This window comes from Myiozetetes cayanensis, unplaced genomic scaffold (genome assembly GCF_022539395.1).
Source record: "Myiozetetes cayanensis isolate MyiCay16 unplaced genomic scaffold, myiCay2020 scf13, whole genome shotgun sequence".
NCBI classification, from domain to species: Eukaryota; Metazoa; Chordata; class Aves; order Passeriformes; family Tyrannidae; genus Myiozetetes; species Myiozetetes cayanensis.
Window position 1 is genome coordinate 14,611,419 of NW_026086937.1, and position 23,385 is coordinate 14,634,803.

The following is a 23,385-nucleotide window of genomic DNA, read 5'->3' on the forward strand; positions in this document are numbered from 1 at the left end:
GTTTGCATCAGAAATGAGCGCAGAAATCCTCCTCTAAAGCCAACCTTAGCAGATGGAAATGCTCACAGGTAACTGCAGCAACTGTCCACCCGCTGACTGATCCAGAAATAGGTTCTCTGGCCCTTGGTCATACCTGTTGTACAGACACAAGGCTTCTCCCCTGCATACTGCAAATTTGATCAACAAACAAGACTTTTCACGTTCAGTTTTGACCCATTTGGGAGAAGAAGAAACATTGCTGGCAGTAAGAATAAGGACCCCTCTTATCCACGGCTCATGCGAGGGAGCTGCAGCTGCGAGGGAGCCGACACAGGAGAAGTCTGTTGGGGGAGGGAGAGAGGGGAAAAAAGGCCTCTGTGTCAGGAACAGTAAGGCTCTGATCTGTGTGATTTCACCCCTGCGTTCTTTAGGGAACAGCGATCACAGATCACAACTGCATGAATTCCATTAAAGGACAGGCTCTAGAAAGCAGGAGGAGTGTTGAGCTCTAACTAAACACAGTAGGCCCGACCTGGAACAGTTAACTAATTAAACACATAACTATTTATGAGTTATTAGCAAAAGGAAAGAGTTGGATAGTATCTTTGCCTCCTAGATACCTTACATGCTTTCCTTGCCCCACTGCAGACTTGAAAAGGGGCAAATTCATGCATTATGCAGCTGATGATGTTTTTTTCTGTTAACCTGAACTCTTGGGAAAAAAAAGCAGCAGAGAATTTTCTGTTGGTTCTTGGCAATCCTGCAGAATTAAACCATGCCTGGAGAGACAAACACAGTCCTGTTGCTATAGATATTTAAAGTTAAAAGGGATTTGTGTCCAGCTAAATAGCCAGCTCATTTCCATATGAATGAAGACGACCATTTAGAATAGCATTTGATATTTTCATGATTATTTGTCAGATTTTGGGTTTCATCAACCCCATGTTTGCTTTTGTCTCCAACTCCTGGTGGTTCAAGGACAGGGAGACAAGTGAAAGTGATCGAGCAGTTGTGGCTGGGCCCAACGTGTGTGTTTGTTTCTGCAAATTATGATACATGGAAGTTGTTCACAACGGAGCTCTTCCAATTCTCTGGATCCTAATACCAGAATTAGGAAGTCAAATGCTTAGTCCCTGCAATATCACTCAGCTGACAGTGGTCGGCGCTGCATCAGAGGAACAGCACAGAGTGTCTTTTTGCTTAAGGGAGACTTTGGAAGCGGTGCTTGGCGTTATATATCTCTCTCAGTACCTCAGGCACAGCCGGAGGCAGAGCACAGCTCCAAATTTCCAGCCTGGCTACCACAGCACACAAGAGCAAGGTGGTACAAGACACCAAAATTAAAACAATGCACAAAGCTGATGCTCCCCTAGATCATACTCCTGAAATGTCAACCTTAACCCCCGTGATGCTTTACACAAAATCATGTCCTGTCTCCCACCCTTTCTTATCACCTCCCACTCTGCTGTAAGACCCTGCATCTCAGTGAGCATGCTTTTGGAAAAGGGTTCGATGCTCTGTAAAACCCACTAATGCCATTCCTTATTTACAGAGAGACTTGTCTACAGTATATTAAAACACCTTTCTTGTGGGGCACAGAGCACACTACGTTCAATATAATCATAATTCTCTGGACAAGAAATCTGAGGTGTAAGACTTGAGTTTTCCAGTGCAGAAGGTGCATGCACAAGGAGTGAGGGGAAGCGTTCAAACAGGCATTTATTGCAACCAGTTAGTCTCCCTCTGTATAGAGCAAAATTCACCTCCAGAATATGGAATAGCCCTTCTCTACACTCCTTTATCTATAAAAGGTTGCCATATCCAGACATACTCTAACTGGTGCCCAAATTACTACTGTAAATTAGTAAAAATTTACAGGATGAATGCACAATACTAATAAAAAATTCTTTTTAAGTTGGTGTGGAATATACAGCAGTATTTGAGGTAATTTCTGAGAAACAGTGTGCAATTTCCACTTTAAAAGGATGCTGAAACATCATGTTCCACTCCAGAGCTACAGCAATACATCAAGTATGGAAGATAAACCTTGCAGCAAGAGACTAATAAATGCATTTTCTTTAAGAATTAAGAAGAACTAACATGAGAAAGAGGTTATGTTTAAGAGTAAGTAGTTTACGTTTCACAAACAAAGCAGTAGCTTCCAGAGCTGGAAGATGAAACTAGACAAATCCAAACTAGAAACTGGGCATGCATTTTAGGAATGCATGTAATCAACAGCTAAAGCAACTTACCTGGGCTTCAACAAAATCAAATAATTCTGTCTCAGAGGACAGTGGCTTGATAAATCTCACACTGATTTCTAGTGCAGTTTCTTTTATACACTGTTTGATATTGTGGTCATAATGACTCTCAGATTTTATCAATCTGTAGTAAAAAGTGTGCAAACAAGTGTCACGTGATTTATAAGTGTTGACTGTACTGCGCTGTTTTATCTTTGGACAAACAGGGAAAACAGACTGAAGAAGTGTGCTTGACCTAAGTGAACTGTGCAGCACATGTGCTTAGATCTACAGAAGGTCCTGTGTTATCCGAGAAAGGTAACGGCCAAGGTCACTGCAGTGCGAGAACATGAGAGAATTTTGGTTGAATCAGAATATTTGGAACACTTGCTAGAATTGTTCTTGGTTAATGGCGTGCATGGTTAGGATGTTGCAGTGTATCATGACAGAAAAATCACTGATACAAGCTAAACAGAGTAATACTGCACCTAACAAGAGTTATTTTTAATGTATCAACCAACATGGCTATGAAATGCTAAAAAATTAAGTTAGAAATATTCCATTTTATTAAAGGGTTTGGCTCTTCTGAGCTTTTCGACAAGTGATATTTCTAGATCCCGTGTTGCCCTGCTCAAGGCTGCAATGACATAAAGTAATAGTTTTCATTTTCAAAATAAAAAAGATAACCAAATCTCTTGGTATCTGTTTAAATAAAATCAATTTGTTGTACTAATCTGACTTAAACAGATCAGAAATTAATGTACCAAAGATAAAACAAATAGTTTCTATTTAATCACAGTTTAATTTGCCTGTCAATGTGAAGCCTACTATAAATCAAGACAGAAAATAACCTGAAGCACTAATTTATTTTATGTCAACAAAAGGAAGGCTTATCTCTGCAAACTTGCTGCCAATTTTTTGTCTCTCCAACATAAAAATGCACTCCTTGCTCACAGGAGAAACAAAAGTACCTGAAAAAGAATGCATAGAATACTTTCAACAAATCTCACTCTGCTTCTATGTTTCAGAAAACCAGTCTGATGAAAAAAGCCATTTGATGGGATCTCAGAGATGATGAGAGCAGAAACACTAACTTAGGTTTCTTTAAAAATGAAACAGTCTGGCTCAGGCAGTATTTCCTTGCTCTGATGGGTGTATATGCAAACACACAGCTGATCTGATGTGTTTCCATCAGTTGTAGTAACAATAGATAATATTTACTTTTGATTATTTGCTTTTGCCACCTCTCCAGCTTCTTCCTGTTCAGCTTTTAAATAGCTTCCAAACTCTCTCTGTGCTGCACCCCAGAACAAAGACAACGTACCAAGTTAGCTCTTCCACACAGCTACAGCAGAGACGCTAAAAAACTGCCCAAAAGGCTGAACTTGTCACAAAGCTTAGTTTAATTTGACAGTCATCATAAGGCATCCATTAATGAAAAATTTCCACCAGGGTCACAAATATTCTCCCATGAAATAAACCGAGTTAAAACAGAGGCCTGTGATTCCAAAAGATGCTAGTGGTTCCTGCTCTTGGCCAGGCCGCCGCTGCTGGCAGTGGGGTCCAGGAGGCGCGGCACCAACAGCGGCAACTCCGGAAGTGTAAAGTCAGCTTGTACAAATCTCTTTCAATAGAACAACAAATGAAAAGGAAAGAGATTTGTGCAGAAAACATCATTCTCCGTCCTTTCTGGGAAAACAAAACAGAGTTAAAGAGATAATCCCATTCAAGGAGCAAAGAGCAGAGCTTGGAGTTCTGAAGCCCAACAATGCTGATGGCCCATTTTTAAAACTAATGAAGCACTACAGAGGCCTGAGTTTATTATTGCTTTATCCCAGTTCAGCCCAGGCTAAGGCTATGGTGAAGTCCAAATTAATTTAAAGCCAGAAAATGCAGATCCAGTAACAGCACCTAAGTCCCCATCCACACATGGGTGTAAACAGATACTTTTGGTGAAGAAAAAAAACAACCCTCCCAAATTTCCCCCTCTTCCTGTGCAGATCCCCATACAGGGCTGAAATTTGCCCTGAAGTATAAAACAGTTTCTCTCACATCTCTGTTAGCTGAGCCTCTTCCAAATGTTTCACCTTTTATTCAGACTATCCTGCTGATTCATCAGCTCAGAGATGCCTCGTGGGAGCTCACAGAGGGGCACACAGGCACCCACGTGTTAGAAGTGTTGTGGCACAGAGTCTATGAACCATCACCTGCACTCTGTAACACCCAAGGACACGTTGCCCTCAGCTTCCTGAGACTGAACGGCACAGGTGGAAGACATCTCTCCATCCTGCATGGCTGGCCAATGATCCAGAGAAACAGGACACCTGGTAAATTAAATGGCACCTTACTCCCACCATAAGTCAGAAAACAGACTTGGGTAAAGTGGGGCTTAAAAGTTTCTCATCAAGAAAAATGGTGCTTCCCTCAGACAGGGCAAACTGTTATTCAGGCAAACATTATTCAAGGCAGTAAAATTTTACCATGGATATTGCCAGAGTTGATTTACAAGCCAAGATATGCTGGGGATCTTAAGAATCTAAAGGTCCTGTTAATTCTTCCAAAAGGACAGAAGACACACAGACTGTATCTGATGAATACATGTGCCACACATTATGACACACTAACCAAGGTTGCAGCTAGACAAGAATTGATGGCATTTGGGCACCTAATTTGAACTTCTATGAAAATTCGAGCCTACACATTTTCTTATTGCTTGCCCCATCGAGTGCAAAGGGAAAATGGAGGGTAGGGTCAACTACAGGAGGATTTCAAATCCATCGTAAGGTTTCCCTGTTCTTTTTTATATATCTTTTTATATATATATATATAAAAAGCATTATTATTATTATTTAGCCACCTCTGGGCAGGGGGGAACAGGAGCTATTTAAAATTAGTTTCTTATTGAAGTATTAATCCCCTTCCTCCCAAATCCCAATACCTTTGTCACAGGAAGGAGCTTAACATGAAAACGTGTTTGCTGCCACTGACAATTCCTGAGTCTCTCCTTTGCAGAACTTTAGCCCAAATATCAGGGCAATGACAGCTTGACACATACACACTCCCCAGCAACATACACACACAGCAAGTAGGACGTGCCTCAGTGGCCTCAGACAAAAAAAAAAAAAAAAAAAGAAGAAAAAACCCCACTAATCAACAAATTCAGAGAAACCATCCAGAAGAGCCTCAGGAAAGGGAACTATCCACTTTCCATGCAGAAGCAACAGCTCAGGAGTCCCTGCCCAGTATAAACCAAATCAAAATATCCATCACACAGCGGAAGGAGATCTCTGAAACCTGACAGTGTCACACACTGGATACTTGAAGGCACATTTGCTTTGTGTTTTGGGAGAGAAATCCAGTTACAACGACACGCTGCAGCTGCAAGGCTGAGAGAAAGGAGGCAACGCTTGGTATCTTTCCTCTGTTCCTGTCCCCATTTTCAAGCTTTGTGGCTGGCATGAACTGGTGATCTAAGCAGACACGTTGACATCCCTGAGTGAAATGGCACCATTTGTGGCCTCTGAGACTTTGTCCTCAAGCACCATTGCTGGTGTGTCTGTAGTGACTGCTGTAGGGTCTATGGCAGGAAGTGGATTCAAGCCCTGTGATAAGATCTGTTGGATCGTTTTCCGCAAATTGGGGTGCAGCTGGTTTTGGGTCTGGTAAAAAATTTCTAAGGCAAAAGACTTGAGGGTGCCAGTGCAAAGGTCCTCATAAAGTGGAATTGTGTACATCCGAGACATCTGCAAAAGAGGAAAACTGGATAAAACCACTTCAATAAAAGTCAAGAAGTTCAGATCTACAGCTACACTCCAACAGCCCCGAATAACTTCAGACTGTAGACAAGCAACACGTTTCTTCAAAAGACAGATGAGTCTATTCTAAGTAAGTCTAATGCAAAGATTCTTATGAATGATAATAAGAAAACATCTGCTCTCTGAGCCACTTCCACAAATAACAGAAAGGCCAAGTAGAAGAGGCCACGCTGAATACATGCATTAACCTTTTGCTCCTGCACAATAACAACTACCGAAAGGAACTCAACGAGCCCTCGCCTTGTTTGAAGTGTAAATATTCAAATAATCACATGATTTAGTAGTGCAAAAACTTCTGGTTTGGAAAAGCCAGGGCTGCTACAAAGCAACACAAAAAAATGCACGGGGCAGAGCTGGGACAAAGGGTATTGAGTCAGGCTAGAAAAGCAGAGATTATCTGTAGGCATTTGAAATTACATCTGCCCATTCCTCCCCGCCCGCTAGCAGGTGAGCCATGCTCAGCCCCTTCGTAACACACCTGGGCTACACTTGGCCAGGAAGCAGAAGTTCCAAGGTCTTTCACGTCGCATGTCTCATGCACATGTCTCATGCACTGAGAGGTGCAGTGATTTTAATCCAGCAGTTAGTACCTGGTTTTCCAAGAAGCGACGGACTTTGTAAAGGTCTGGATAATAGTCATTTCGGACTACAATCTGCAACCAGCGGATACGGATTTCTGCATTCATGGAGTCCAGCTGAGAGGAGTAACATTCCGAAAGCTTTTTTATCACCTCTGAAGAGAGCACATACACAGAGAAAGAATTGTGACCTATTTTGTTGATTTTGAGGGTTATCAGAGAATAACAAATCATAAAATCAAAGAATCGTAGGATGGGTTGGGCTGGAAAGGACTTTTGAAGATCACCCAGTTCAATCCCTCTGCCATGGGCAGGGACATCTGGCATCAGGTTGCTCAAAGCCCCATCCAACCTGACTTTACATGAATGATAAGGTCATTTAGAATTCAATCAATTATTCCAGGAATAATTTCTACTTTCCTGATCAGAGTACTCACCATGTGGCAGTGGTGACCCATCCAGCAATCTGTCCAGGAAAAGCACAGTTTGGAACGTTCTCCATTTAGTGAGGTCAACGCTGCTGGCAGCAGCAACAGAGTCCAGGGGCTCTGTGGTCCAGAGTTTGAAGAGTGTCTCCACTGGTCTCGTCAGACTGGATCCCTGAGATAAGTCTGGCTCAGCTAATGGAGGTCCTGTAGCATTGAGCCAACGTTCAAACTCCAGTCCTGGAATGAGGAACACCAAATATGTGGAGCAGGAATCTCTGCAGGTAGCTTGGCTGCCTCAAGGTTCAGGACTGCTTCTAACATAGTTAGGAGAGGTTCTAACAACAGCAAATCAGACCAACCTACAGTTAGAGTGGCACAGCAGCATCATTGGGATAGCCTATGGAACACCTGCAAAGAGTGCCAGCAGCACCTCTCCAAACCTAACCATGAGCTTTCTAGAGCTCAACATTGCAGCAAGTAAGTACAAAAACCACACATGCCCTTAAGGCAGCCAGGCTGACGAGTTATCTATGATCAAACCATAATATGAGACTTTTTGTGCATGCGTTTCTCTTTCTCAGGATTATGAGGAACACTAAAGAAAATGGGGAAAACCTGCTTCATAAAGAAAAAAAAGGGAGGTGAGAGGGCTGACTAAACTCTTCCTGTCCACCAGTAAAAATGAGCAATTTATTTATACAAAAAATAGCAAAAAAAAAAAAAAGTTTCTGCACAAGCAGCAGAGCCTGCTTTCCAATACAGCTCTTTCCCTTCACCCTTTACCACCTCAGTACTTTTCTAACCCCTGGTAATACTTTCTGTTCCACTCCATCTACCCTAAAACTCATCTCTCCTGCATCCACTGAATATTAGCCAGGCAACAACTAGCTCATGCTGTGATTAACTTATTAGCCAACCTCTGGTCCAAGTAAAACACAGAGCTGCTGAGCTCCTGCTGCAGCTTTTCCCCACAGTAAGTTCACTCATCTACACCTCTCCACAGGCAGTTTCCTCTCCACAAAGCTGAAGGAATCCAGTATCTTTAAGAGCTGTACTTCCCTGCTGGTCTGGTTTAAACTGACCAATGGGTTTAATAACTACTTGCAAGGATGGACACATGGCAGGATAACATTAGTCTCATTTCTTTAAGCAAGTGGGCTAGTAAGTACCTAGTAGATTACAGACCTTGCATAAATCCCCCAATAGCTATAAATAGGGGATATAAGAGAGAGTGAAACATTATGGAAGAGAATTTATATGTTTGTGTAGGACCCTGGGAAACTTACAGTTCTCAAAGCGTGTTTTCTATAATTAAAATAGATGAAATTTCAAAGTATGTTCACCTTTTCCCTGCATTTGAGCATGTATAAATCTCACATGCACTGATTATTCTGTCTGCAGAGTGAAAGGTGAGTTAATGGGAAAGTTAACCAGGGGCCACTCACCTAATTAATGCCAAAATTGTCAGCAATTTAAGATGTTCTCATTCCCCAATGCAGTGATAGTAAAAATAAATTCTGTCACAAACACCTGGCTGTTGCCAAAGGGTTTTGTTCACCTTAGCATTTCCCTAAGCATCCTCCAAGCCAAGCACAAAATGTATCATCCAGATTTTCTACAGTATTTACAGTTAACTAAGTAAATCTCCTACCTGCTTTGCTCTCAACACATTGCTCTTTCAGCTCTGGAAAAAAATTCAGGAAGGAATCCAGAAGATCTTGAGCCACAACGCTGGTAAATTTGTACTTCTCAATGTAGGCCTGAAAGAGTAAAAAGTTCAAATTATGGTTGGGAGAAAGACAGCTTCCTTTTAATGCAGAACCACTGCATGCAACAACAACAACAACAACAAAATAGAAGAGTGAGAACAAGCATTTGAAGATTTAAAAGAAATAATCAAGAAAAATATTCACCCTCTTTGCGCAGACAAGTGAAGCACCATAAGGAAAAAATTGAGTAGCTGCAAGCACACTGACAGCTGAGTACCATTCCTTTTTCCTTTTCAAAAACAAGTCAGTAGAGCTAACAATTTTCTACAGGTTTTGCAAATGTGCTCCAAGGCACCAACCTGCCCTTTGTCACCCTGGCAAAAAAACAAGCTAACACTTCTTAGTAGTGAGTCAAGCCACATCACTCCAGTCACAGACAATCTGTGCTGGAACAGCTTTCTAATTACTTGGAACAGAGAACAGGAGAGAAAAATACACTACTACTCTGTATGTAGCACCTCCTAAGCTCAGAATCTAAGAAATCTCGTAGGAAGATTCATCTAGGTTGACAGACAGGCCCACAACATTCCTCCATCTCAGACACCTGTGTTCAACTTTACCCCTACCATTTAGCCACAGTGACAAAACCCAGGAAAAAAGAACCAAACAACAACAAAAAGCAGCTCTAAATTGCAAGAGAAGAACGTGCTTATTCACACTCACTCTTAGGAAGGAGTCAAAGTGTCTTGGGTCACCACAAAGCTGGGACAGGTAGTAAACAAAGCAGTAGCCTTTCTCATAGGTGAAGAGGTTCATTAAATTACTGGGATTTACACCTGAAAGGAGAAGATGCCGTGGTAAGACACTCTAATGAGGATAGTGATTTCCAGCCCTTCTGAGTATACAGACCCCTCAGAGATCACCAAGTTGAAAAATAGTGACTTAAAACCAAAACAAGCCTGTTGTCAGTACATTTAAGTTACTACAGTAAATCAAATGGATGCAGTCAAACACACAGCCTGATAAATAATAATTAAAAACCCAATTATTGTAAGGTAAGTACTAATTCCTAATGGAACAAGTCACTCCAAATTAGAGGTCACAGAAAACATTTGAAAACAAATCCTTTTTTCCTTCTTTCAGTGTCAAACTCAGGGAATTGTCATACCACAAATTTTCAAAGATATCAATATAAGGTAATCATTACTTGCTCCTTTTTTAAAACTTCCAACATGTGCTTTTCCATTCCATTTGGTTCCAGTATCATCTCCAATTGCATTTTAGGTTATTTTAAATATCAGCTGGATTGAAAACTGCTTCATCCCTCCAACAGTGACCACAGAACTAGAGAACTATCAGTGAAGGAAATACATAAATCTGGAATGTACTGTGCATCTGGCTCAGGGAAGGACCAAATAGCCTCTGCACAGCTCAACTTGGAGCAAGTGCTTATATTTATCTGCATGCACGCATACATAGTTCTTACATGAACACATAAAAACAGGAACATTTAACAGCAGAGCATTTCATATGATGTTTCCAAATATGTCCATTATAAACTACTTTATTTTATAAATTCAGAATTTCAAGCCCACACAGTTTTCAAGCTCTTTCTACGCAGTGAGTCTGTTCTGTTCTTACACAGAACAATATTTATAAAGACAGGTTATCTAAATTCGAAGAAAACTTCAAGGCCAAGTTTCTTTACTTACTTTTAGCCTGGTTTACAAACCAGTATTTCTTTTTTCTCACTTTTATAAATTTTATGTAAAAATCAATCTTTTTGTCTATCTTCCAGCAGTGATATACAAATGTGTATAATTTTTGCACAGCAGCCCCTGCCAAAAGCAATACCTGGCTCCAGTTTAACCTGAAGTTTGCTGACCGGGTTGTCTTCTCCAAGGAGCTTCATCTGTCTGTGGAGAGCATCGAGGCGGAATGCAGTCTCCAAACATGTGAAGGCAGCTCCTACCCCAGAAAATAACTTGTTAGTTGTGGGAAAATGACCAGCAAAACCTGACCTGTGCAGGACTAGCACAGCTGCAAAGTAAAAGCTGCTGAAGGTGCAAAAGACACAAGAGCGAGACAGAATCCCAGTAATGTAATGGCAGAGAAACGTGAGCGCAAAACATCCTTTCAATTTGTAGTGGAAGTCAGAACCTAACCCAGTAAATTTCCTCACTCTGTTTATTCAGCAGGCTGCACTGAAAAACAAAGCAGCACGAAAACTAGGCTAGAGTTACATCCTTGACATCATCTTATCAATTCTTGCAAGATAAGCAGAGCAGCACTGAAGTAAGTATTGTACAGGTAACTTTCAGGGAGCAATCAAGCGCTACAAAACCATAATGCCACTGGTAGATGAGTAGGCAATTCCATATTCAGTGCCAAGGATATTAATAAGTAAATGTCACCTCTGGGTGAAAGAGAAAAGGATTAGATTTGGTTGGTATATTACTGATCCTGTGTATCTTTTTTAACCTTCATCTATCATCCTACACATATTTTTGTCATACATTTTTCACCTTGCACTCATTAGGACTTTTTACAACTGCGACTGGGTAGGCTATTCCTTCTCTTCTTCCTAACTGCAGTGCAGAGCATTCCGTGCTTTCAAGCCAAACTAGCTGTATTACACTGGCAAGTCAAGAGATCTTTCCTATACCCTTGCATAAGATAAAGGCAGAAGAAAATGGATTTTCAGATTCAGAAGACACTCAACATCCATAACTATTAACTTTTTAGCCTTGTTTGCTAAGTTTTCAATTTGAACGATAGTGTTTGTTACACAGATCCAATCTCAGTCTCGATGTATGAAACAGCAGAATCCAATAAAAACAAAATGCGAAACAGGATATATCTGGAAGACAGGAGAACCTGTATGGGCAGAGCAAGGGGCGGATGTGCTTCCCAGGGGAAAGCAAGAACTGGGATAGCTAGCGTTAAGGGCAATTACTTCAAGCTACAGGGAGGAGGATTAAGATCCAAGAGATGCGGTAGTCAGTGGACTCAAATTTCTCTAAACAGTGTCTTTACAAAGATGCTTTTTTATTAACAACAGAAGATACTCCAGAAATTGTGTCAGAAATGGTAAGATTTAGATCAGAGGTTTGTATTAGAAACAGAACAGAATGGAAAAAGAGCTTACTAAAGAATGGCACAGGGAAAGGCATTTCTTAGTTTCCTAACAAACACTTCTTGAAACAAGCAGTTCTAAATTTCAAGAGAACAGATCAAAATCAGCAAAGAGCTTGTTCTGAGTCAGAAGGACAGACTAAAATGGGACAGAGAACAGATCTTCTGACCTACTCATATCACTGCCATGTATAACGTGGTCAGTCCTAACCACTGAGAATTACTCAACATAAAGCAGCTTTCAAAGATATATAATATGCAAGGAAACATCTCCATAGATGCTCAGAGCACTTCTTTCCCTAAACGTAATTATTATCAGTTCATCTCCAAAAACAATATACATGAATAAAACCAAAAGCAATCTTCTAAACACTCTTGCTGCCAAGATTTCCAGTAATTTTTCCAAGATTATTCTTACACATCTGCTGTAAACACACATGGAACTGGCTTTTAAGAACATAACAGAACAAAGTAGAAAAGCATATATTCCCATTCTTCACTTCAGTAAAAAGCCAATTAAACTTAAAAGTAAGAGGAATGATTTACTACTTATATATTCTAAAGGTAGCACCAACAACTGGCCTGTGAAATTCACTGACATAAGCAAAGGCAGGGCGGTACAGTCCTGCAGGAAGCCTCCAGCAGATAAACAGACAGCTACATAAATGTGTGCTTTTTTTTTTGTGCTATCGCCATCGTTCATTCTAACAGCAGGTACCTACTAACTGATCAGGATTACAAGGGCACTTGTTCAGAGGACAGTTACTTCACAACATAACCATAATAGGATTCCTTACATCTTTCTCTGAAGTATCTTCTGCTCACCTTGCTCTGACATATGAACACCTGCCTGGTACCCAACAGTAATTCCAAAGTCCCTACAACACTGTGCTAATACACCTCACTCAAAGCCCCTGTTACGATATCAGGTATTGATTCCACCCAAAACCAAGACAACATTCCAACTCGAAGCATTTAAAGTGTTCAATACAAAGTTTGTGGCTGTGTGAGGGTGTGTGTTCCATAAATAAATAAATAAATGAATAAATAAATAAAACCTGAAAACCAGCTCCCTACAGACTTTTGAGTTTCCAAGGCAAATATGCCAGTGCAGCCAACTCTGTTGTGGTCAGGTGTAGGTAAGGGGCCAGGTTTCTGCAGCTGTACCGTAGGTCTCAGTGGTGATCCGGCGCTGCGCGTAGGTGGCCAGGCCCTCGCTCAGCCACATCTCCTCCCAGGTGGCGTTGGTGACCGCGTTTCCAAACCAGCTGTGGGCAACCTCGTGGATGACATCAATGATCAAAAACTCATCGCTCTCCAGAATGGAAGAGATGATGAAAGTCAGGCACGGGTTTTCCATGGCAACAATAGGGAAGGATGGAGGAAGAAAAACAATGTCATATCTAAAATGAAGAAGAGAGGAGAGAGAGGAGGTAAGTAAACTACAGCTACTTCAGAAGACACACAGTAATATTTTTCTTTCTTTAGGAAAGGCTCATCTGAGGCCTTTATATGACTTCATGAACAAACTTTCTAGACCAGTGTGCCTAATTCTTCTGATCAGGGAATCAAGTATTTATTCTGTTGTCCAAGGACCTGCTCACATTTGAACATAAAGACTTAACAGTCCTTTCACATGCAGCAGATCCAGCACTTCCCAAAAGCATCATGCTCCCTTCACACACACAGACTCATCACAAGGTGTGTATCTGAGAGCCAGAACCATAGACAGTAGTGTAACACAGTGTTGAGTCTCCAGAGGCCCCCTGGAAAGAGAGAGACTGGGAAGCTATCAATGAATTAACTGATTTGGTCTACATGCAGTGTCAGCAAAATAACTCTGATCTGTCTGCTTCAGAACACAACAATAATATTTGGGTTGTTTTCTAAATTTCTCTACCAATGATCAGTATTGGGCAATTTTGTCAGATTACTTCAAGCAACATTTTGTAAGTTAACAACAACATGATCTTCCTGCTTAACTTTAGCAAAGACATATAGGAAGCCTTTATAAACATTTTCTCCCATCCAAAGAATGAAACTATTCTCTTAAAAACTTTTTTTGTTATTACATAGTCAAGCTTAATTCAAGAAGTATTAATGTTGGGTTTGGGGACTTGGATTCTCAATGAGTCTGTACTGAGATTTTTGGTATCTTCAGGCCTACCACAATAAATATATCACATCTCAAGTGCCACATGCAGAAATAAGTAAGATAAATAAAACAGCCATACATTTTAAATGGTGTCTGGCCCAGTGCTGGACTTGCATCACAAAACATCTTCACTCCTTAGGAAAGACCCACTGTTTAGAAACCTCCAGTTCTAACCCATAAACCAGGTAAAACACATCTGTGCCTTCATGGTCCTCCCTGCCACTTCTGGAGACAAAACCCTGGAGTTTATTTCCAGCTGCTACAATTGTCAGTTGAAACGCTCATTTGCCTTGCTGTTGTATAGGGAGAAAGCATGATCATTTCTCAATATTGTTTTATTTTATTCCCATTATACATTCCTGGGAAACTGATAAAACTCACCTTCCCCATATATAGGGGCCATACAGGCTCTCTGCAGCAGTCAACCAGCGTTCAACGATGCCAGAAAGCTTGCTGATGGCTGTTGGCAGCAGGCAAGGCTCTGCCCACACTCTGCTCCTGTCAGAAAACAGAAAACATCAGGTGATACTTCAGCAAACTGAATTATCTCTTAGAAAAAAAAACCTGACTGCTCACCACACTTCCATGTATGGTAATAGTGAGAGGAGGCCTCTCATCAGACTCGGGCCCTCCTCGGCTAACGCTCCATGGCAAGAGGTAACCAAAGATCCCTTCAATAAGGCAATGAGAAAGCAGCTGTAATGAGTGCAGGGGACAATAGGCAGCACTTATGAAAGAGGAATATATCTTTGCCAGTACAGTGCCATGAATTTCTTTACACCCAACTGCACCTCAAACTCTCTCAACACTCACAGCTCATGGACCCAACTGTTTAATATCACTGACTCAATGTCATTAATATTTATAATACAAAACACTGTACAGAGACACAAAACACAGAATCAACTCAATGCAAACCTTACCTTGGACCTATGTCTGCATGTATAAGGTCTCCTGCCACCAAGGCCACTAAGTAGGCAGGAACTGGATATTCCATGTAAAACTGATATACACCTTCCTCTTCTAGGTAGGAACTTTGGGTGGCACTCATCAACACCTGTATGCCTGCTGGAGCCTGGAAGACCAACATCATACACATCAACTCACCAGATGATCACAGCTGAATGACTACACCACAGATCTCTTGTCTATTTTCATCTGTGTCTGAGGACGTGCATTAAAAACAATCAGTTTAGATAACACAGAACGTAAGATTCCTGTGAGGTTTTTATACCACAATCTGCCCAGCCCATGAAAACATACCAACCAAAAATATTACTCCTCCTATATGCCAACTGCCCCAAAAGCACCCACGTATCAAATTATTGCATCTATACAAGATGCAACATTATTTGATGCTGCTTTCAAAAAACTTTTGTTTTTTCCTTTCAAGAATTGGTAAAATACAGTTGAGTATTATCATCAATAACCACTACTGGAAAGAACCAGCCAAATTCTCTCACATACTATCCAGTTCACAATTACTCTTTCAGCATTAAGTACAGGGGAGGCAAGACCCAAGTGTGATAGGCAGCAGAGTTACCTTTGTGGCACTACCCTGATTCTGGCCCAAGAACCAGAATGGGACCTAAAACATGCAGTATTTTTCATAAATCTGAATCACAATTAACATTTTTATCATGTGTGCATACATCACGTAACTGTGCTTTCACAAGTGAACAGCAACTGAGAGCTCCATTCCCAGGCATTCGGTCCCTTACCTTGACAGTAGCTGAGTAGGTGCATTTCACTGCAGGGGTGTCAAAGCAAGGGAAGAAGGAGCGGTTACACACCGAGTGGCCCTGCGTGAAGACAAATGGCTTGGCATTGCCGTACGTCAGCTCTGGATCCAGCCACCAGATCTGTTGAAACACGACGTGAAGAAGAGGTGAGGGAAAGGGACAACACAGGGATGAACTGCCAAAACCTAAACCTGAAATCAAGAAGATCGTGGGGGAGAAGCACCACCTCTTCTGTTTGGCCCCCCAGATGAATACCTGGCACAGAGCACATTTCCATCTCTAACAATACATCTTTCTACTCCTGTTTATTTGCTGGGACTGCTCACAGGAATTTCTTACTGCCTGACCGCTGAGTGGTGACACCCTGCATAGTGACTTCCAGCCATTCACTATTTCTGTTGTGTCAATATGCGTGGTTAATAGCAAGTTCCTAACAAACATCCACACAACCTTCTTCTCAGAGGGAATACTCTGGATATCTTCATGTTTATAACTCAACATGAACAGGAGTGGAAGGGGTCAGGTAACACAAGCTGGGAAAAAAAAAAAAATCCACCCAAAACAAACCCAAATCCTCAAACTAAAAAACCCTGAGGCTGAACAGTGTACACAACATTATCTGTGACCCTGACCCTGCCCTCCTGGCTGAATCATCAAACATTTTGACACTATGCAAAAAAGTTGGTATATGTAAGAAACATCTGGTCAAGGACACTGAGGCCCCTTTTTACAGAATGGATAAGGAGATTTTGGGTGGTCACAAAAGCAAAAACCAAAAAAACATAACACTGAGCATGTCAATTTTCAGTACCAAACAGCAAATAAATCACAAATCAGACCCTCAGCAAATAATTAGAACAGATCAAGAATAATAAGAAAAAAATGCAATTATTTGCCTTTTGTTTTTTCTGTTTCAAAGTTTGTGCTTTCACATGCTCCCTGCCTCCAACTTTAAAGTGTAGGAGCAATTTTAAATAAGGATTTTCTTGTAATCCTAGAACTCTGGAGCTGAACTTTAATGGAAAATATCAAATATTGTGAAACTCGCAATAAAACTGGAACCACTGGAAGTCTTGGGAACAGTCAAGCACAAGGAATAAAACTTCTGAGTCTGCTGAATTCTTAGATCAAAGCAACCAATAAATCTGAAATCAGGGAATAGCAGTTAGTGCAGACACTAGTTCAGTTCTGGTCCTCAAGAGGAAGCTATGAAACACAGAAGAGAAACCTGAGTACTAAGTCTGCTCATATTTTAACAACATATTACAACTCTGTCTCCTAGTTAACATGTCTTCTTGGAAGTTAAAGTTTTCTCTCTCTTCTGTCCTATAAGGTTACTCTTTGTTATCTTCTTCCCTTGACTTTAAACCTTTTTCCTCAGCTGCCAGTGTACTCCTCTCCCAAATCATCCACTGCAGCAGCACCCCTGGGGATCAGTGAAAGGTAGGGACAGGAAACACACTGTCAGCAGCTTCCAGTTGTTCACATGGAGGCTCACACTTCCACTGGAAAACGTTTGGGTTTTTTTAGGTGGGAGGCATCACAAAATTAAAAACCTCTAAGGAGATGTAAAATTAATCTCAGATCAGCATTCTTATCTTAAAATTTGGTTTAAGATTACTCTCTTCTGTTTGAGCCTCTAGGGCCAGAAACATGCTTAAAGCAGGACTTCTGAGGAGGCCTGTCTGCTCACGGCACGAGGGCTCATGCTGTGCCACTGTTCACATCCACGTGCTGCATTTCAGCACAGCACTGCCCACACTCCTGGGTCACAGCCCGGGGACACTACATAGCTACAGATTTCCACTGCATGGATACCTGCATTTCACAGCAATGAATATTGTCTCTGCAATGAGGCATTGTGAAACTGGAGACAACTATTCCAGAAGGCATTTGGGGACATATGTCTCATTAAACCCTACAGTTTGAAACTAATAGCTTTCACCCAGATCACACATTCACAAAAAAATGCAACTGCTGTGTTTTAAGCCAGAGTAGCAGCTTTCTAATGATCCAGGGAGGAGGCTCAGAAATTAGATTTTTAAAGATCTGCCCAAATGTCAACTGTTAAAAGCACTCCTCTGATCCATAGCTTTGTGCTTGGGTCACAAAGTCTGACTTACATATCGCTGGCCCTGAAGACACTCATCCTCAAAATGTTCTGTTTCCTTTGCTTTTTGAGAGACAGAAGAGGCTAACAAAGAAAACAGAAAGATAAGGCACCACCAGACCTAAGTTGCAACACTTGAGTAGCAAGGAAAAACGACTGACAGACGATGTCTTTAGAGCAGAGAGATAAGGGGAAGTTCACCCTGAGCAGGGCAGGAGGAAAACATAAGCAGGAAGGGGAGGGAAACTGAGAGCCGATTCTTGTTTACAAGGAACTCCATAAATTAAGGACAATTTCATTTCAACCAGTTCCCCTTTATTTGACATTTGGTTGAAGTTAAATGAAGCACCAGTCCCACAAGCCAAGAGGGAAAACATTTGCAGAGGATGAAGTATTTTTTTCCCCTGTTTTCTAATGTCTGCAGCTACATGGCAAGCCTCTGTCTCTCTTTCCAGAGGCACTTGGAACAATGATGAAAGTTATCCTGAAACAATATAAATAGATCTGTAATATAAATAGACCAGGCTATGCCACTGGACAGAGGCAGGGCTATGGGCTGGGGAAAATGACTATAAGCAGCATCCCAGAAAGGAGTGTGAGGCACAGGGTGCTGCTGGGGCGGGTGGTGGAGCCCTGCACAGGGACAGAGTGGCATTTGAGGCTGTATCATCTACTCCACATCCAAATCCCTCCTGCACTTCTCTTGGGAAATACACATGACATCATCATAATGCACTTCCTTTTTATCTAGCTTTCCACGTATACAGGAAAGCTGTTTCACACATTAAAGCTGTTCTGTGATGCATTTCAAGCAAAAAAAAACCCTGCTGCATGGTTCCTCTGCTGAACAGAGGCTTTGGGCAGCCCAGGCTTCACCCTGCCCACATACTGCAAGAAGCTCCCACTTTCTAAGACACCTGCCAAGAGTATAATTCTTATTGACTTAGATCATAATCTTTTACCCAAATCTGGCAAATGACGAAGGCAATTAGCTAAGCCTCTTTCAGTTTTAAATCTCTCCATGTTTCTACATGTGTTATTGATGAAGGTCCCAGGAAGAGCTGCCACGCCACAGCTTCTGTTCTAGACAAACAAACCACCCCATCCGATGACAAAGTAAACCAAACACCTGAGATGCAGATCATGTGACAGGAGCAAGGCACACCTGGGCAGCAAATCACTGTAGGGGGACTGAGGAATCAGGACAAATCCAAGGAATGACTGGGAAGTTTCCAGCACTGCAAAGAAGGCTGTCCTTTTTGCTAAATCCTGAAGATGAGGAAATGCCGTCATTTTTTATACCAGAACACAGAGCAGGATTTGCATTTAAGGAAAGAAAATAGCACTGATGTTAAGATGTGCACTGCCAAATCAGAGGTGTGACACAGTGGGCAAGAGAGAGGCGTAAATTTTTCTCTCTAGGGGAAGAAAAAAAAAAAAAGGAAAATATCATGCAAGAGTATTACTTGAGGGGTGAGGGAAAAGAAGGGGAGGAAGAGCAGAACTACAGTCCCTGACACACCTGATCAGTGTGTGCCTTCAGCCCACACTGTGAGAGATACACAATGATGATGACAGTCTTGCCTCTGATGGGAACTGGTGATGTACCAAGCATATGGTTTCCTAACAGCACAGGGAGCTGGAATGCTCTGTGAAAGGCAGATTTAGTCTCTCAGCTGTCTCTCAATGTCCATCAAACAACCAAAGATCTTGGCTCCTTCCTCCACACGAGAAATAATGGGACAGTCGAATAACATATCCAGATGGCTCAAACCAAGTATATCAAGACAAAAGGTTTCCAATTTTAAACACTCTGCTATCTCTGCTGCTGATCTTACTGCCAACACATTAATGCTGCACTGTAAAATGAATTTACTGTTTTATAGGTCCCATAAGTATGTTAAGGGTCCCACAGAAAATAAACCCTGACCTAAGGAGAATATATTCCTAGAATGGCCAAAGAAAACAGAACTCCTAGAAGAGAGAGGTCTAACACTGCAAAGTGACACAGAGAAAAGGAACTGACAGGATACATACAAGACACAAATACAAACAAGTTCACCCTTATACACATATGGGTTACTCTTCCCTGCTAAAGTGCAACACTGGGCTGGAAAACAGCAATGACAGAGAGCACTACAATAGCACCAAATCACCTTGGATCCAAAAAAAATAGTTCAGCATACTGAACATGAAAGGCTAGAACAGGTGCTACTTGAGGACAAATATTTTGCCAGCCAAAACCTACAACAGTGAACAAGTAAACACAGTAGGATTCCTGTCAGTGAGCATGCCTGCTTCTGCTTTCCAGTATCACTCGGGAAGGGCAGTGCATGCCCCTGACTCTGACCATCAATAATCTTTTGACATGAGTCCTTGCAGCTTTATTTCAACTGAAGCAGTACACGCTGTTAAAGGCACAATAAAGACTTCAAAAGACGGGATGAAGAAGAGCTAGTTCACCTCTGATCCAGGGGGAGAAAGACAACAATAGGGAGGATGGAAGAAATTCTCTGCTCTCAGCATCCTCAGATATGGGACATCCACATGGGACGGTGTGTGGGGCCAAGGTGAGACTAAATGGACATCACATCAATCAGTGCCCTGCACCTTCCAGTGGTTTTCAGGTCATTCCCGAGACTCAAATGAGTACTGCACTACTTCTGAGATCATTTCTCCACAGACTCAGCTGCCCCTTTGGCAACAGGGCTGGCAAAAAACAGGGGTAAGCACAGGCCAGCCAAAAATAAAACAATTTGTTCAAGAGGAGGAAAGCGTGTTATCGTGTACTTCAGATCTGGCTCAGTCAGACTGAGAATGATTGCACACAGCAATGCCAAATTAGCTTTAAAGCTTTCTCACTACAAACAAGGCAGAAAGAGTGGGCAAAGAAACAGATTTCTTCACAAGCCTTGGGGAAAAAAAAAAATAAAGAACGGAATCTTCTGAACTCACTGTGGGCTACATGGAAGAGTATTGTACAAGGAAATGTTAAAACCAGGAGTTCCAAAGGTGAAATGGAACAAAAAGAGCCAGAATCTTACTTCATTTTTACACTTTAAGGAAAGGACTAAAACAATAAAAAGTTACCATATGACCACAGGAAACTTCTGTCAATAAAAACCTTCATGTGCAACTCACTGTTACAAGTGAGCCAATGTATTAAGACTACCCAGATGATTCTCAGGATTAATTTCGTGAGCTTCAATGCAGGGTTAAAACCAGACAGAAAAACATCCAGCAAACTCGTTCTCTTCAGTAACACTTTCCTATCTCAAGGAAAAGCCTACTATTTACTTGCTGTTGGGCTGTTTTGCAAGAAACTGTTATGTTCAATTCCTGCTCTTGTTAAATACCTTGTAACAGTCAAATAGATCCACACATTTACTGATTTTGACCGGTGCAACAGCAACACCAAACTGGTGGGCTGAGTCAATTCCTTTAGGCAAGACAGAGGCAGCAAAGTTGCAATACTCTCAGAGAAACATTCCTTTTGCAAATAGGTTCATGAAGCACATAATGAAAATCACATCAGTTTAGTTCCCAACCTGAACTGACTGTACAGTAACTAAAAGAACCAATGTTCCAGCGATAACTTCATATTTTCACTGTCATAACTTCTTAAAAGCACAAGATCTGCTAGGCAGCACCTAGAAGGCCAGGAACAAACTGCTTCTAAACACCAGGGGTTTAAAAAAAGTGACAGAATTTACAAAGCATCTCACTGACGAAAGCTTTGAATCAACCAACATGTGGAAGCAACTCCACGGCCACATCCAAATGGGTGTTTTGGGGCATTTCTCATCCCTTTTTTCCAGCAGATAACTTGTAGGAACATGTGGAATCGCCCTGTTCTTCTCAAAGCTCCTGACCACAGCTCTTTGGAACGTCAGCCTGGGAGTGCAAGGCCTGATTTTTTAAGCGCCTGGCAAAACCCCCAGGGAAACTCCTGCATTGTGGATGACATAACTTGTCCTGAAGAACTGAGTCGAGGCAAGAGTTCTCAAATTGTCACTCTCCTCGCCAACAACTGCAATGCCCTTAAAGGACAAACAACTTTTAAATTACTATTGTGGTGGCGGATGAACAGCCCTGGGGCCACAGAGATGGGGGAAGGCAGGAGGGAGAGCGACTGGGTTGGTACGAGCATCGCCGCTGAGTGCGGGGCTGCGGGTGGGGGCTGGCACAGCCGAGTACCCCTGCGGGCAGGGACAGATGATGCTGCTGCCGAGCGGGCAGGCGCTGCCAGGCCATGGGGGACGGGGACAGGAACAGAGGGGCTGTCAGTGAGACACCTCCCGACGCCTTCGCTGCGGGGCCGGGGCGCTTCCCCGACGGTCACTCACAACAGGAGCAAAGACGCGCGACGGGCACGGCTGGCACGGGAGGGCTCCGCCAGACACTCCGGGACCCCATTTCCTACATTACCACCCCCCGGTACTCACGGCGGGGCCGTCGGCCGTGGTGTAGCGAACGATGATCTGGAAGGGCTGGTGCGGCTGGAGGGCGGCGGGCAGGGAGACCGTGAGGGACGAGCCGTAGTCGGTGAACGGGTCCACCCTGAAGCCGACCGGGCAGGCGGAGCAGGGCGGCTGGGCGAAGAGGGGCAGCGGCGGCGGCGGCTCGGCGGCGGGCGGGGGTCCGGCGGGCGGGTCCGCCGAGGGGGCGGCGGGGGCAGCGGCCCGGCGGCGATGCAGGGCGCCGAGAGGAAGGTGGCGGTGGCGGGCGGGCTGGCGGCACAGGGCGGCGCGCAGGGCGGCGGCGGCGGCGGGCAGGGCGGCAGGGGCGGCGGGGCCGGGGCGGCGGCGGCCTCGGCGGGCGAGAAGGCGAAGGCGCAGGGCGCTTCCCGGCGGCGGCGCGGCGGAAGGCGGCCGAGAGGACGCGCAGCGCCGGGTGCACGTCCAGCACCAGGGCGCGGGGCTGCGGGCGCAGCGCGCAGAGCTCCAGCACCAGGCAGCCCGCCAGCGCCCGCGCCTCGGGCCGCAGCTCCAGCCCCAGGTGCAGGTGCCGCAGGCTGAAGAGCTGCGAGCTGGACGCCGACGCCACGTCCGGCGGCGGCTCGGGAGGAGGCGGCGGGGCCGGCGGCGCCTCCGGCCCGGCCGCGGAGCCCTTGCGGCAGCAGCACAGGCCGGGCGGCCGCGGAGCCGGAGCCGCCATGGAGCGGCGGCGGAGGAGGAGGAGGCGGAGGAGGAGGCGGCGGCAGAGGCGGCGGCTGCTATGTGAAATCCATGGGCGGGCAGGGAGGAGGGAGGCCCCGGCGGCCGGAGCGGCCGGGGCGGGGAGGGGGAGGCGGAAAGGACCGGCCGGGAGAGCGCAGGGCCCGGGCCCGGACGGCAGCGGCGGGCGCGGCCGCCGGGGGCGCCGGGGGCCCCGCCCGCCCGCCGCGCGCGCGCACCCGCCCCGCCCTCAGAGCGCCCTCACAGTGCTCGCCCGCCCTGCCCCGGGCTGTGCCTGCCCTGGCACCGCTCCCGGCCATCCACCCACCCCTTCGTCC

At 43.8% G+C, this 23,385-nt stretch overlaps 1 protein-coding gene across 1 annotated transcript; it reads right to left on the minus strand.

Moving 5' to 3' along the window:
• Nucleotides 1-3,604: 3,604 nt before the first annotated feature.
• On the minus strand, nucleotides 3,605-23,128 carry RNPEPL1 (arginyl aminopeptidase like 1). The gene is given in 13 exon segments (XM_050308233.1): nucleotides 3,605-5,962; nucleotides 6,625-6,767; nucleotides 7,050-7,277; nucleotides 8,692-8,800; nucleotides 9,473-9,585; nucleotides 10,604-10,717; nucleotides 13,052-13,287; nucleotides 14,421-14,537; nucleotides 14,963-15,114; nucleotides 15,761-15,901; nucleotides 22,337-22,560; nucleotides 22,563-22,736; nucleotides 22,739-23,128. Coding segments are annotated over 13 exon segments (2,334 nt in total). The 5' UTR covers nucleotides 23,049-23,128; the 3' UTR covers nucleotides 3,605-5,689.
• Nucleotides 23,129-23,385: the final 257 nt, after the last annotated feature.